Source organism: Coccinella septempunctata, chromosome 1, assembly GCF_907165205.1.
Source record: "Coccinella septempunctata chromosome 1, icCocSept1.1, whole genome shotgun sequence".
Taxonomy (NCBI): domain Eukaryota; kingdom Metazoa; phylum Arthropoda; class Insecta; order Coleoptera; family Coccinellidae; genus Coccinella; species Coccinella septempunctata.
Window position 1 is genome coordinate 15,320,542 of NC_058189.1, and position 15,292 is coordinate 15,335,833.

A 15,292-nucleotide genomic window follows, 5' to 3' on the forward strand; every position below is an offset into this window, starting at 1 on the left:
AAATGGTCCCTTCTAAGGTATAAAATGATCTGAAGAAAATCATCATAATTTGAGCTTGCCATTTCATTATTGAGGTCAAATACAGAGTGTTTCCATTTAAAAAAGTGTAACTTTGGTCTATATTTTGACCTGTATATATGACAATAATTTTAAATTGTGCTTTTGAACACCCTACACACACCACAAGAAAAGATTTTCAAAATATCTTTATTTACTCCCTCAAAATGAGCGCCGCGTCTGGGATGGGCCACCCATTTTCAAAGATTATAGTCTATAATCTTTGCCCTTATATATATGTAGTCACTGTTGTACTGTGGTGAATTCAGCGCATCTGTAGGATAGTTTCTGGGATTCCTTTTTATTCTTCAGTGCAGTGTTTATCAACTTGTGGGTCACGAACGCCTAGGGGGTCGCGAAAAATCGAGAGAATCATCCCACTCAAAAAAGCACTACACTTGGAACATGTTGCACAAAGAAATCTTTAGAATAAAGTTCACATTCACCTATCACATAATGACGAAAAAGAGTTCAGATAATTTTAGTGTTTCAAACCAAATTGACAATCATGCATTATAATATCTAAAAGCCTCTGTGATAATGAGTGCAGGGTGTACTCTGAACCATAGGGAGGAAGTAAGGAAAAGTGTTTTGCTGAAGCCATCAAAACGACTCCTAACAAGAATGGATAAATCCAAAAGATTTCGTCATAATCAATAGTGACTAGTTAAAAAGGGTGACTTACAAAGTTTGGACACACTATATCTTTGTTTTGGTTCACACACAGAACTGTTCAGAATTGGTTCAAAGTAGTTGAAGAGAAATGATGTGAGAAGCTAAGCAGGAGCTCAATATGAATAAATAAATGTGTGATTGTTTTTAAACGATCTGTGATCATTGTAAAATCACACCAAAACAGGCATTATCTCATTTACTTATTCATTATGTTCTTCCACAAGGAAACTATGGTTGCTTTAAAAAAATTGAAACATCAGATTATTAAGTAAATTATTTTATTATTATTGATAATTCCAGTAGTAAATTCAATGGCATAAACCTAAGAAACTTCACCACATCCAGAAATTTCTATTCTTTCTGTAGGTTTTCCTGACTTTGTACCACTTCTCTCCATTCTCTTCACAACATCCATTCCGCTTATTACATGACCAAATACCACATGTTTACCATCTAACCAATCTGTTTTTTCTGTACAAATAAAAAATTGTGAACCATTGGTGTTGGGACCAGAATTGGCCATCGATAATGTTCCAGGTCCAACATGTTTAAGTTCAAAATTTTCATCTTCAAATTTTCTACCATATATTGACTTTCCACCACTTCCATTATGGTGTGTGAAATCACCACCTTGGCACATCTTCATATATTAAGGAAATATTGATTTCAAAGTGAAAATTGTTACCTGTTAAAACTCTCAAAAAAAAACTCTTCTAGTTTTTTGTCAATAAAAGGATACAAAACCAGGTATAACTCTATGGAATGTACTTCCTTGATATCCAAATCCTTTTTCATGAGTACATAGGCACCTAAAGTTTTCTGCAGTTTTGGGGACCACATCTGCTCTCAAGAGAATAGTTATTCTACCTACTTCCTTTTTGTCAATTTTTATATCAAGATAAACCTGTGGATTCTTAACCTTGGATGTTTCATCTTGTTTTTCATTTGACTGAAATTCAGGGGATATACTTCTAAATCTTGTATCTTCTTCTGACATTAATAAATGAAATATGAATAGTAATATTAAATACGAACGGTTTCCATAGCTTCATCATCAGGATCATCACCCTTCTTCTTCAATGTCTCTCCAGCATGAGTTTGCAACCAGCTATCTTCAGACCAAACAGGTCGTGTTGACCCTTCTTTAATTCTTTGAGGTTTAGCTAAGTTAACTCTTATTGTTCTTCCAAATAATTCAGAGTCGTTCTGTGAACATCGAAGACTAACATTTTGTATTCCATGAATTTTTATTATATCCATACCATATTATCAATAGCTCCAGCTGCATCTTCCCCATTTTCAAATTCGATAAAGGCGAAACCTCTATGTTTTTCGGTTTCATAATCCAAAGGAATTTGAATATCCACTATATCGCCAAAAGGGATGAATGCAGCGTTCAATACTTTTTCATCTACCTCTTCAGCCAAGCCTCCAACGTAAACAGTACGCTTTGAAGACATTTCTCTATCATGAAAAAATACTATTGATTCAATTATAAACAATCTTGCGGCTTTAATGTCCAAGAAATTCAAATTAAGATCGTAACATAACCTCAAATAATGTTTTGAAATTATTTATTTATTAGTCTATGATTTTAAGAAATATTCGGTGTTCTGTGGTTGTCATCCAAGAAATTTCTTCTTTTACTGGGTACATTCGGTATTCGCATCTGAGATCTGAGCGATTTTCAGTCACATGACTCTAGAGCAGACAGATTGAAGGGAATTAAAAAACGTTCTAGATCTAACAGATTTTACAAACCTAACCCCAAATAATTAGAGATTTATTTTCTTGTTTTTTTTTCCCGGTTATTCGTTAGTTTTCTGTATTTTTTTCATCAATATTTAGGATTTAGGGAATTAACCGATCATCCAGGAATGGAGACCGCTCTGAAGGCCATTCTGGCAATAATTCATTGCCACCAAATAATCTTGTTTGATAGTGATGACTAAGAGGAAAATCAAATAAACAAAACTGAAAATTTTTCTGGAGTTTGTTCCGAATTTTCCTGATAGGCACTTCAGAATGTATTCGTCAACTTTTGATACCTACTTTTTCTTTAATTTCTGATGGGGACAGGAGCTTATAATGTAGGATGTGGTCACCCAGAGATCTCTCTTGAGAAACAGCTCCTCATTACCCTTTGGCATCTAGACAATAATGAATGTTTTCGTTGAATAACATCTATTTTTTTAAACATGATGTGTTCATTAATTATTATTAAAGAACTTATCATTACAAACTGATCAATGTCTGTCAATTTTCCTTAATTATTATTTCGCAGATATTAAATCAACTTCTTAATGAACAACGATTTTGAAATTTTCAAACAGACTTCCTAAACAAACAAATGACCTAACCTCAAACGACCAGATTAATCGCTTTGATCCACACAAATAATCAGAGCCAACAGATTTGCATCGGACTAGTCCGATTCGAATAAAAGAACGCATTGGATTTACTTCCCCTACATCTAGATGTACCTAATAACAAAACGATCCAGAGCAGTCAGATCATAGTCAGATTGATTAGATTTAACTACGGAATGCGGCCACTCTTTGTCTCTTGTCAAAAGTACAGTGACTCTAACAACTCTTGTTGCGGCATGCTCTACCTGGTGTTGGTTCTTGAATCTCAAGATATGATCCTTTTCGCACGCTTGTTCCTAGCTAGGAGCTAAAGTATATGTCTACCTAATCTAATCTAATTATATATATAATAGATAGAAACAGAAACAGGTGCTGTTGAGTACTGTGAGAATTGTTAGGAGGTTCCTGCAGGGTCTGTAAAGCTGCGACACCTGCCTTGACAACTGTCCGCAGTACAGTACCGTGACGTACAGTCAGCGGCAGCGGAGCTGCTTCGGCGCTATTCCCCAAGTTTTTCCACAAATCTTTTGACAGGTCCAGAGGGAGTGTGTCTGGCTTTGTGGATGTTTTTATCCTCATGGGACTTCCAGTGAAGCTTCCTATTCAGGTTAATACCCAGGTATTTGGCTTCCTCTATAAATGGAATTGATTTGCCATTAATTTTCCTCCTAGTGAAGGGCACAATCAAGGTTTTGCAAGAGTTGACGCCCAACTGTTCGCCCTCTCACCAACACCAACAATTACAGTTAGTGTTTCCTGAAGAACAAATGAGATGATTATAACATCATTGCCCGTCAGCAAAACAACTATTTCTTCCGCATATGCTTGAACCAAAGATTATAGAGTAGAAAGATAGGAAACGCCCTCATATCGCTAGTACTAAAAACCGACTACATTTTGGCCAGTGAAAACACGCGTGACAATGAGATGGCGCTAAAAACGCACTGTCAATACAGGAAAATTTTTTGATAACAGTTTTCTGTTTTTTAATTGTGGGGCGCGAAATTCGAATTCTATTTCTCGTATTGCATTCCAATATTGACTTTGTTTCTATCAGAAAACAAACATCCTGATCGACAAAACAAAAGTATGGTTTTGTTTTGTGATCAGGATGTTAGTTTTCATTTGAACATATTGTTTGGAATCAATTGATATCAACGAAAAACGCTGTTGGATGTGCTATATGTTTATTTGCAATTAATAAAAAATTTACAAAAATTGAAATAGTGGGCAATAAATGAAGCTTTAACTAGGACACTAAAGTATATGGCATGATCTGCTATACGTCGAAGGTGTTGTTTCTGTACAAAAGGTTGTTCTGAATTAATGAACTTATTTGAATTTGTAAAATATACATATATCAGAAATTAATATGAACCAATATTCAATATACCATCATAGCATACATATTCCAGTTACTTACATATGTAGGTATTATTTAAAGAATTTTCAGAACCACACTAAAAAAAAACCTTACAGACATATGCAAGACCTGTATGTCAGTATAGTTTCTTGGTGCTTTTTTTATGATTTCCTTATGATATGGTCTCTTCATGACACAATATACAAATTGATTAATGAATGAACAAAACACTCACAGCAGGTTTCATAAAACTTTGACTTTCTAAACAATAATTTGACAGTCACTTGGTTCCCAAATGGAAATCAATAAAACCTCTGCATTTCTGAATATATTGAAAGAGTAGCAATTGAGAATCATTGAATGGACCTATAAAGATCATAATTTCCCCTTAATAGGCCGTTCATGCAAGGGATGCTTTCTGCATACAACAATATTTACGTCGATGAACAGTTCTCAATTGACCTGCAGTAAAATGTTCATTGCACATGGTGTACTTAGTAGTGTTTGTTGAAGTAATTGTCTTCAAACCCTGAGAATTTTATCCACTTCGGAGCACTGAAAATTAGAGTCAATGAATGACCGATTCACATGTTAGCGATTTTTAATACTTACGCTTCCATTTTCCTTAGTTGAGTGAAAAACTTAATCACGTAAAATACATTTTATTATTTGATCCACCGTTCATCACCATTCAATAATTTTCGAACAAAATTTTGATGTTTTCACCAAGAAATAAGACAAAAAAATTCAAAAATCAGCAACTAGAACGAGCCAGATAAACAAAAAGCGGAATGAGAATCAAAACATTCAAAACCTCTTTGATCAAAATTGACGTCTGAAATCTTAAAAAATTTCATATATTTCTGCAAATGGCATTCAAATTAATATTTTAACCAGTCCTAGCGTCTTAAAAACACGCGTGACACACAGATGGCGCTCAAATCGCTTTAGTCGCCTCGTTTCCCATCTTTCTACTCTATAATCTTTGGCTTGAATATGGAGAGTAGAGAGAAGGAGAACGATCGCCGTACTAAAAATGTGTCTCCAAAAACGGGGAAAATAGGTGTCGCTGCGATTACAACGGGTATCGATAAGGAGTGGGGATTCAAGCGTCAATTTGAAATGAACAGCCTTCATTTTATTTAAGGTTATGTGTCATCGTGGTTTTTCTGATGATTTTTCAAATACCTTTCTTCAAATCTATATTGAATATGAGTTCTCTGAATTATATGCAATAAAATGCAAGTCGAAATCAATGAAATTCAAAAGAAATCACTGATCAAAAATATTGTACCTACTTTTGTTTATCATTGTTTATTGAAAGCAGCTATGTTAGTTGGTTTACTAATCTTCAAAATTATATAAATCCGTAGTGAGGAGCAGTACACATCAAGACAACAAAAGGTAGCAGTCTCAGATTTATCACTTAGGTATTAGAGTAGATTCTTTTGCCAATACTCAGCTGAGAACCGATATAAACCATAAATTATGTTATGCCAACAAAATTCTTCAAGAATATTTACTTCTGAACCATGTAGTTTTATTGGTTAAATATTCTTATTCAGAAGAGTCAACTTCTCACGAGGGATGACAATTTCGATTTCGTTTATAATGAATCCATCATCTTTTTGATATCTTCATCGCAAAAGTGCTCTTGACACACAAATTGATTGGGAGTTGATTCTTGAGATAAGGTTTTTTCCAATTTTCTCTCAAAAATGCTCTCGGAAATTTTATCTCTTCTCCTTTTCTTTCCGATGCCAAAACACTCTTATACTAGCGCACGCTTCAACATTTCACCATGGTCATATGTTGTTCTCTTATCAAAAATCGACAATTATAATATTCCTATCATCTGTCACCAGGGAAACAGTTCACTCAGCCAACGAGCCAACTACAATTTGATTTGTGTAAACAAAATTTCGCACTCTCGTGATGGCCAGCGCGACTGTTGGCAAAAACATGAACTACTACTATTGGTACATATTTTAGGGGACAAAAAATCTGTGGTCTCAAAGCAGCGATCGTTCTCCTTCTCTCTACTCTCCATAGGCTTGAACGTTGAACATTGAACGACAGAACACACCCGTTTGATTTATATTATGCATTGAACGTCAGGGGCTTGACACTTCCTTACCCCCACCCCAAATACGGTTTTTAGTTCTGCAATCAATCGCTATGTGGCACTGCATACGAAAATATATATCATATTCTCCACAGATTACTGTATTCTGACATAAGTGACATATTGGATTTGTAAACGCCAACAGTGTCAATGTCAATATGCTTTAATGCAAATTCTTGTTTACAAACGAGATCTTATACGAGAGTAAATTAAAAATACCCATTTATTGAACTCGACAGTTTTATCAGGAAATCAATTTTCTTGTAAGAAATATTTGATTCAAAGAACCACGTAATTATAACATTAATCGTTTATACTTAAACCAATCCAACCAAACCCTTTAAAAATTGTGTTAATGGAAATGAAAGTCAAACTGTGTAGTCAGTTATTAAGCCACTCCGTGGGGTCAATGATGAAGCTCATTTCTCAATGGGGTAAGTATTTTTTGAAACATAATAATACCAAAATTTACTATTTTCCTTTTTAGAAATCAAGCATCCGCTTCAGCTTCACAGAGAGGCTATCGACACTGCTGACGTTATAACTATTCTTGGATGAGTTATTTGATTCGTTGAATGTATCCAGAGCTTGGACATCCACTGCGAAACTCTTAAAGAAGACGGTTAGTATTCAAACAGAACACAATGTTGTTTGGGAGCAGGCGATACAAATTTTCAACAGTATTTCATTTTATTGCCCTCGAAAGAAAAGATCCATTGTGGTGCCCACTTTGAAGAATATAGTGACAACATTGAACGCATTCCTTTACCTTACTCAAAAACTGTTCAATGATTATCACTTTAAATATATTCTCACTGGGGCTTTCAATCAAGATTGTTTAGTAAACTTTTTTGGGTACATTAGAGCACATGGAGTAAGGAATACTAACCCAAATGTTGAACACTTTATTTCATCATTCAAAACTTTAGTTATTAATAATTTCATGTCGGTGCATTCCTGGTGATCTAACTGTGAGGAAGATAAAACAGGGAGTCGTTGTTTAGAGACTTTGAAATCTTTCCTGCAGGAAAATATAAAATCCACATAGGTCTTTGGGCAACTAATTTTTTCTTTTCCGAATTATTCATGCATTCTAAGCTTTGGCATGCTGTTTTTGATTTCTATTGCCGACTCCCAACAAACATTGTGTCCTTTTTGGATAATGTTGAAGATTTCTGAACATATAATAATTTCAACCTCATTTCCTATGAACAATATTATTACTGATGAGGATAAATTCAGATGCATACCACCCGACGATATGAATATCGACAAGTGTTACGATCTGAATTGAGCTAGCCAGCTTGTCGATATTCATATCGTCGGGTGGTATGCATCTGAATTTATCCTCATTATTTTATTCATTGCCTCCCTGTTTAGGCGTGATCATTCTTTATTAATATTATTACTGTTTATTATAATTATTGTCTTACGAAGATATGTGACCCTATTGACATTTTACCTCTGCTCATATATTCATTGCCATAATTATAGCTTATGTATTTCCATATTTTTTTTTCCTGTGCTGGGTATATCAATATATGTATATTTTTCATGACAAGTTTTATTTCTCCTTAAAATTCGCCCGTAATAATCCATATTATACTATCGACGTCTAAAATACCAGTAAATGGGCTAATTTAAATTTCGCGCCATGCGATTGCAGTTTCCAGTTATACCGACATTTCTCCCGGTTAGTTGGGTGGCAGCCGCATGGGGGCGCTGAGGGCGGGATAAACTGTATTTTGCATCGTAGAACGTGAGTGTCAGATCTATTCTACTCTGTAATCTGTGTTGAACGTCAAGCGAGCTGATGATAGCAATTAGATCGTCAACCAGGAGGGGCTAGAGTAGGGGTGACAGAACGCCAAGCAGCGAGCACCCTCTTTTTCTTCATCTTCCCGTTCCATACCTGCACTTCGGAAGACCCTTATCTCTTATAAAGTGACAAGTGTATTGTATATATAGACCCCGCATCAGGTATTTCGCACAACTCTCTGATATTCCCAAGACTAGAATGTTGCTTACGTTACCATCCGCTTTTCCTCTCAATTTTGCCCCGGGAGAATAAGTTTTGGGACAAAATATTGATCACCCCTAAGTATGTATCCCAAATAAGACGTTTTTCGTTTTCGATATCCCCTGCCTCTTCCGATATCCTCTGACCTCTGCCTGCTTTAAGTCTAAGTGTTTCGCCGCAAAGCGTACTTATGATTTCTTGAGCACAGCATTGTACTGGTTCAGTTTGATATGATAAGAGGGACACCCCTAACCTTGGCAGTCCTCACTAAAGGTTCAGTGAGGGCAGCGTTAAAGGTGCCCTCAATATCCATAAAAGAAGCTACCGAAATCACTTTGGAATTGAGAAAGTCGGTGATCCAGCCGACAAGGTTGTTGAGAGCAAGAGCCGTAGATTTGCCTTTCTGGTATGCATACCGTTGAGCATTCAGGTGATGTTTTCGCCGAATCACCTATCTGATATGTTCCACCAATACCTTTTCCAGGGTTTTTCTTCTTCTTCTTCCGCTGCTATCCACTAATGGATGTTCGCGATCATTTCTGACCATTTAATTCTGTCTTTAATGCTGTGGATCAATTCTCCAGTCGTCCTTATCCCCGTCCAATGTTTGATATTTCGGAGCCACGACATCCTCTTTCTGTCCAGTCCCCTTTTTCCCTCTATCTTTCCCTCAATCAACAATTGGAGCAAATGGTACCTCTCGTTGCGTACTACATGTCCCAGATATGCTGTTTTCCTGCGTTTTATCGTGAGCAGCAATTCACGTTCTTTTCCTATCCTCCTCAGAATTTCCTCGTTGGTTTTCCTAGCTGTCCAAGAAACTTTCAGTATTCGCCTGTAGACCCACATCTCAAATGCTTCCTGTCTATTCATGGTATTAACCTTCAGTGTTCAGCCTTCCATGCCGTACAATAGCACGGACCATACGTAACATTTTGTGAATCTTATTCTGAGGTTGAGGTCAAAGTCCGAGTTCGTAAAGACATTTTTAAATTTCATAAATGAGTTCCTTGCTTTTTCTATCCGGCACTTAATTTCTAAGCCTGAAGACCAGTCTGCACACAGCCAAGTTCCCAGATAGTTAAATTTTTCCACTCGTTCTATATCCTCACTATTGTATGATCCAGGGTTTTTATTACGAACTAAATCAGACTAATCGGTCGAAATGATTTAGGCTGTGATTCGGTTTTACCCCGTCTTGGACATATACACGACTTTAACCTTCCTCCAGTTATATGGTATAAAATTCCATGCCAGGCTGGATCTGAAGAGCCTAATAAGATATGACATTAGACATTCTAGATCAGGCATGGGCAAACTTTTTGAGGGGAGGGCCAGATAAAATGAAAAAATACCTATACTTCATTCAAATTTATTTTAGCAGTCGGTTGGCCATGAAATAATTTTCTCAAGTTTTTGTAACTAGAACGAAGTTAGGTTGGCACTCATGAAATGTCGTTAATGTCATAACGCCGTTGCCACAACTAATATCAATTTTTATTACGAAAATTCGAAAATGCCGAAAGTGATTGAAAAAAGAGACAGGGTTTCAGGAAGTGCTATTTAGAATTCAGGTCCGCTCATTCAAATAGTTATACCCTGATATTCTAAAATCCACAATACGTCAGACGGTAGCGAACATATTCAATGTAAGAGAATTTATATAATGTTTCATCTCAATCTAAACGACTTATATTTCAGCTGAATATTTCCACAATCATAAAGATTGTGAATGAAGAGTATGACAAAGAATTTTCTTCTATTGGGAGACCCAAAAAAGTGGTGGCATTTGGGAATTTTATGTTTGAGTGAATTAATGTGAAAAGTTAACTACAGGATTTTCGATAAATGTCATCGGAGAATGAGTTCCCTAAAATGGATTTTTCTGTTTTTCATTTGACTTGTCCTATACAATGTAAATGTCTTAAGGTACTAATAAATACCTAATTATTATAATTACATCAATGTATTAAGATGAATAGCCACAAATACGCGTAAGTTGCCCTGTTACTTGTTTATTCATGTGAAATTTTTGTTCAAAGGTGAAGTTGCATCTTAACTTGAAACTTCAACTCCTTTTACTTATATTGATGCAAGATGATTTTTATTGAAAAAAAATCCTATGTTAGATTTTTGAAACATGCGCATTATGACTTGGGCCCACGTCACGTTAGAGTAATCTGTAGGCATCTTTATAGTCGGTTGCTCAAGCTGCTATTCATAGTTTCATAGTGGAAAACACCTGTTCACATAACAATATGCAGTTGTTCCCGAGATATTATGATTATTCTTTTTTTTTTTTTTTTTTTTGGTGTAGCAGGGGGAAAATCTGCAAACAGACGAACACACCCTCTGCTGAGGGGGAACAGTGTGGGGATTCTCACTCTCTGAGCTCGAGACCCACTAAAAACCCTTAACTGCTTCTTCATAGGTTCCGGGCATTTTGCCTATTAACCAGTTGACTCTTATGGTTTCTGGACTCTCACACGATCATAGTCGTGTTGATAGTTGTTTGCTGCCTAAAGCTTTTATAGGTTAAGCTCTTCTTTGGTTACATTTAAATCCTTAACTGATCTCTCGGTCTTCGGTGGTAGGTTCTTGACCTTCTAGCTTCTTCTGTTGGATCGTAGTCAACTAATCTTCGTAGTTCCTCATTTGGATGTTGTTTGGCTTTGTCGAATATCCTTTCCGCCTTTCTCTTCATAAATTCTGTAACTGGTTCCCATTCCAAGTCCTTGTAGATTTGTTTGTTCCTAACAAACCAGGGTACGTCCATCGCCATTCTAAGGAGTTTATTTTCAGTGGCCTGTATTCTCTTGATGTGGGTCTTGGCTGCGAAGCCCCATGCCGCCGATCCATATGTGAGTTGTGGTCGCGCAATAGTTTTAATCATCGTCAACTTGATGTTCTTATTCATATGACTTCTTCTGCCTATGAGTGGATAAAGTTTACTCATTGCGGCTTTTGTTTTATCAACAGCACATTTGATGTGGTTTTTCCATGTAAGTCCTCTGTCAAGCGTCACTCCTAGGTATGTTGCTTCATTTTTCCATTCAACCTCTTGTCCATCAACTTCAAGGTTTTCTTCCATCCTCAATCTTCTCTTTTGCAGTAATATTGCTTGAGTCTTTCTTCCATTGATTTGGATTTTCCATTTGATGCACCATTTGAGTAATTCATCTATGGCTTCCTGCAGTCTCCGGTATATGATCTCTGGGCGTCGATGTCTGAACGCTATTCCTGTGTCATCTGCGTACAAGGTGAGCATATTCCTAGCATTCTTCGGGATATCATAAACGTATATTACGTAAAGCAGAGGTCCAAGTACCGATCCTTGAGGCACTCCCGCTTCCAATTGTCTGGTTTGAGAGGTTGCCCCATCTATCTTCACATAAAAGTTTCTATTCCTCAGATAGTTCCTTATAATCTTGCATAGCTTGGTCGAATATCCTGCTTTTTTCATCTTGTAGAATAGGCCTTCGTGCCATACTCTATCAAAAGCTCTCTCGATATCCATCAGAACTAATCCTGTGGCCTGTTTTGTCTGCATTCCTTCGGTGACGTATTCTATGAGCCGTAGTAATTGGAGTTCAGTCGAGTGTTCTCGTCGAAATCCAAATTGTTCGGGTGGGATTATCTTCAACATTTCTGTTTCCTCATTCAGCCTTTTGGCGATAACCCTCTCGACGACTTTTCCTAGTGCTGATAGTAGGCTGATTGGTCTATAATTTTGAGGAAATTTCCGTTCCTTTCCAGGCTTGTTGAAAACTATCATTTCTGCAGTTTTCCATCTCTTTGGGTAGTATTCGGTCCTCATCACTCCGTTTGTTATATTCGTCAAGGCTGCTATTCCTTTTCTAGGCAATTTCTTCAACATATAATTCGTTATCCTATCTTCTCCCGGTGCTTTCCGGTTTTTCAGTTTCATTATGATCTCTTTGATTTCTGTTGGTGAAGCCGGTTTTGGAATGATTTCGGTTTCCGGTGGTTCCATCATCAGTTCTTCGTTTGCCTCCACTTCTTCTTCTAGATCTTCATTGTCATCATCATTTCTGTAATTTATTCTGGCTTCTCTCTCAATTGAGTCGGCAAGTGCTTCGGCTTTTTCAAGTCTCGTATATACCATTCCGTTTGCTCCATGCAGTGGAGGTATAACTGTCCGTTCTCGTCGTAAGCGTTTTTGCATTTTCCAAGCCGAGTGATCTATTGTATTCAGTTCCCTTAATCTCTGGTTCCATCTGTTATTACGCAGTTCTGTTAAAGCATTTTTCAATATTTGACTATGCTTATTCAGTTTCTTCTTGTCTTCTTCTCTTTTTGTTGTTCTGTAGATTTTCCTGAGTCTTCTGTTCTTTTTTATAAGTTCCTTTATATCCCTTGGCGTATCTCCGTGTGAATGTTTCGGAATTGGTTTCCTTATTCTCTTGGTGCTTTCTTCATAGGCTTCTTTTATATGATTTTCCAATTTTTCAACTGCTTCATCTAATTCATCCTGGGTGTTTATTTGGGGAATTTCCCTGATTTTCTCCTGCAGTAAATTCTTATATTTCTCCCAGTCTGTGCGATCCTTGGTTTGTGTCTCTTCTTCGTTTCTTGGGCCATGTCCCACTATGAATTCTATGGGATTGTGGTCTGAAGTTCCGTCTTCTATTGTATCAATGCTGATTTCTTCAGTGATGTCTTTCATTACGACAATGTCCAGTACATCGGGTAGTCCATTTACTCTTGGTATGTAGGTCGGTATATCAGGTCCTATCACAACTGCATTAAGTTTTTCAGCATAAATCTTCAGTCTTCTCCCGTTTGTATTTTCCACCCTACTGTTCCATTCCTGCGATTTGCAGTTAAGATCACCAATTATGATTTTCGGGTGTCTTCCTTCTAGTAGCATTTTTAGATCCTCTTCCAGCATGTCCTTATCCGGTGATTTATAAGTTGAAATAATCTTCACTTGCCCTCGATTAGTATTCACAATAATCGATATTGCTTCTACTTCTTGTCCATTGAATATTTGGTCGAAATGGTGATCCATATTCCTTCTAGCCAGTATAGCAACGCCACCAGTGCTGTTAGGTCTATCATTTCTGTAAATATCGTAATTGGGAAATGCTATCCGAACGTTGGGGTTAAGTCTCGTTTCTTGGAGAGCTATGACATCCGAATGATTATTCATTAAATATGCCTACGATACCAGATTTCGACCGTCATATTTGGTGCTCCTCCCTCCAGTAGTAATGTTGTAAATATTGGTCAAAGGTACTTTGAAGGACGTGATTGTTTGTTTCTTGAAATTTAAAAAAAAATGCGTGATATTTTTATTGCTCTCATCAATGAAAATCAAAAGGTCAAAAATACTTCGAATTACACAGACGTTGACAACGAACCAAACGAAAATTTTAATGCTTGATTCGTTACTAACCACCGCGAGCATAATATATCATCATCCCAGTAACCGTGATGTTGACTGCTATAACTCGAGGTCCCAAGACTCCCAAGCAAAACCAAAATAATTTAGATATCGATTGAAATTTATTTTTAATTAATTTTGTTTCAGAGATTGGGAGTGAAAGCCCTAAAAGGTTTGTGAAGAGATGCAAAATAATTTAGTTTAGAATTGAGAGAACTAGAACACTACACCTATGCTAAGTTGCGCGCAAACTTTGCTGAAGTAAAATTAATGGAAATCCAATAATTAGTTCTTAAAGATCAAAAATTTTCATTTAAAAGGAAACCGTTACTTAATCGATTCAAACTACGCAGAATCGAATAATTGAATAAATTTTCGTGTATTATTCACACTTGAATACTGCCTTCATGTTTGGAGCTCAGCAACAAGAGACGTTAGTTGCAACTTTTGGATTCCATGCATCATTATTTGTGTTCTGTGATGCAGTCGTTGGAACATCGAAGGAGATTTGGCGACTTTTGCTTTTTCTGTGGATACTATCTAAGTCGATTATCTGCGCAGTTAAAAGAAATAATGCCAGCCGCCGCCAGACGCACACGCAGTCCTAAGGCTGAACCTCGAGCACAACTCTATGCAATTTGAATAACAAATTGGTGGATGTATAATCTTCAACATTTTAAGATGGTTATAAACAGGACGCAACTTACGCTTTGAGACAACTATAGGTATTAGGTGACATTGGTTTCCCTTATCTCAAGTGGTCAAACTTAGAAAACAAAAATACTGGTGATTATTTCAAAATCTTGACGCGGGCCGGATTAGACTTTCACGTGGGCCGGACCTGGCCGGCGGGTCGTACTTTGCCCATGCTTATTCTGGATCCTGATGGAAGGAGCTCCGGTACACGGCCAAATTTCTTCCAGAAGGCGAATGCTATTCCTCTGGACATGCGTAGGTCTTCGGCGACACAATGGGCTAGTGTATAATCTTCGGGCACAGAGAAGAAATCCTGCTGCTGATCAATGGTAACTCCGAATCTTGCTTTTCCAGTTCCTCTTCAGTTTGGTGGTTTGGTTGAAACTCATCTCATCATACTCCACTTTCTGGGTGGTGCTTCTCAGATGAGTTTAGTCATGTTCGGACGATTCGTTTCTTCTTGGGTAGTTTTTGGATACGGTTCACTACATCGTTGATCCTCTTCATCACCTTGTATGGCCCCACCCAGTCCTTCTGTAACTTAGGTGATAAGCCTCTCTTCCTCTGGGGGTTGTATATA

The 15,292-nt window shown here is 37.0% G+C and overlaps 1 protein-coding gene across 1 annotated transcript; it reads right to left on the reverse strand.

The window, feature by feature from the left end:
• Nucleotides 1-993: 993 nt before the first annotated feature.
• Nucleotides 994-2,305, reverse strand: LOC123312381 (peptidyl-prolyl cis-trans isomerase E). Its single transcript, XM_044896776.1, has 4 exons — nucleotides 1,995-2,305; nucleotides 1,768-1,938; nucleotides 1,472-1,681; nucleotides 994-1,372 (listed from the first exon to the last, which is right to left on the reverse strand). The coding sequence occupies exons 1-4, from the start codon at nucleotides 2,190-2,192 to the stop codon at nucleotides 1,055-1,057; spliced, it is 897 nt and encodes a 298-aa protein (XP_044752711.1). The 5' UTR covers nucleotides 2,193-2,305; the 3' UTR covers nucleotides 994-1,054.
• Between the last annotated feature and the right edge of the window lie 12,987 nt (nucleotides 2,306-15,292).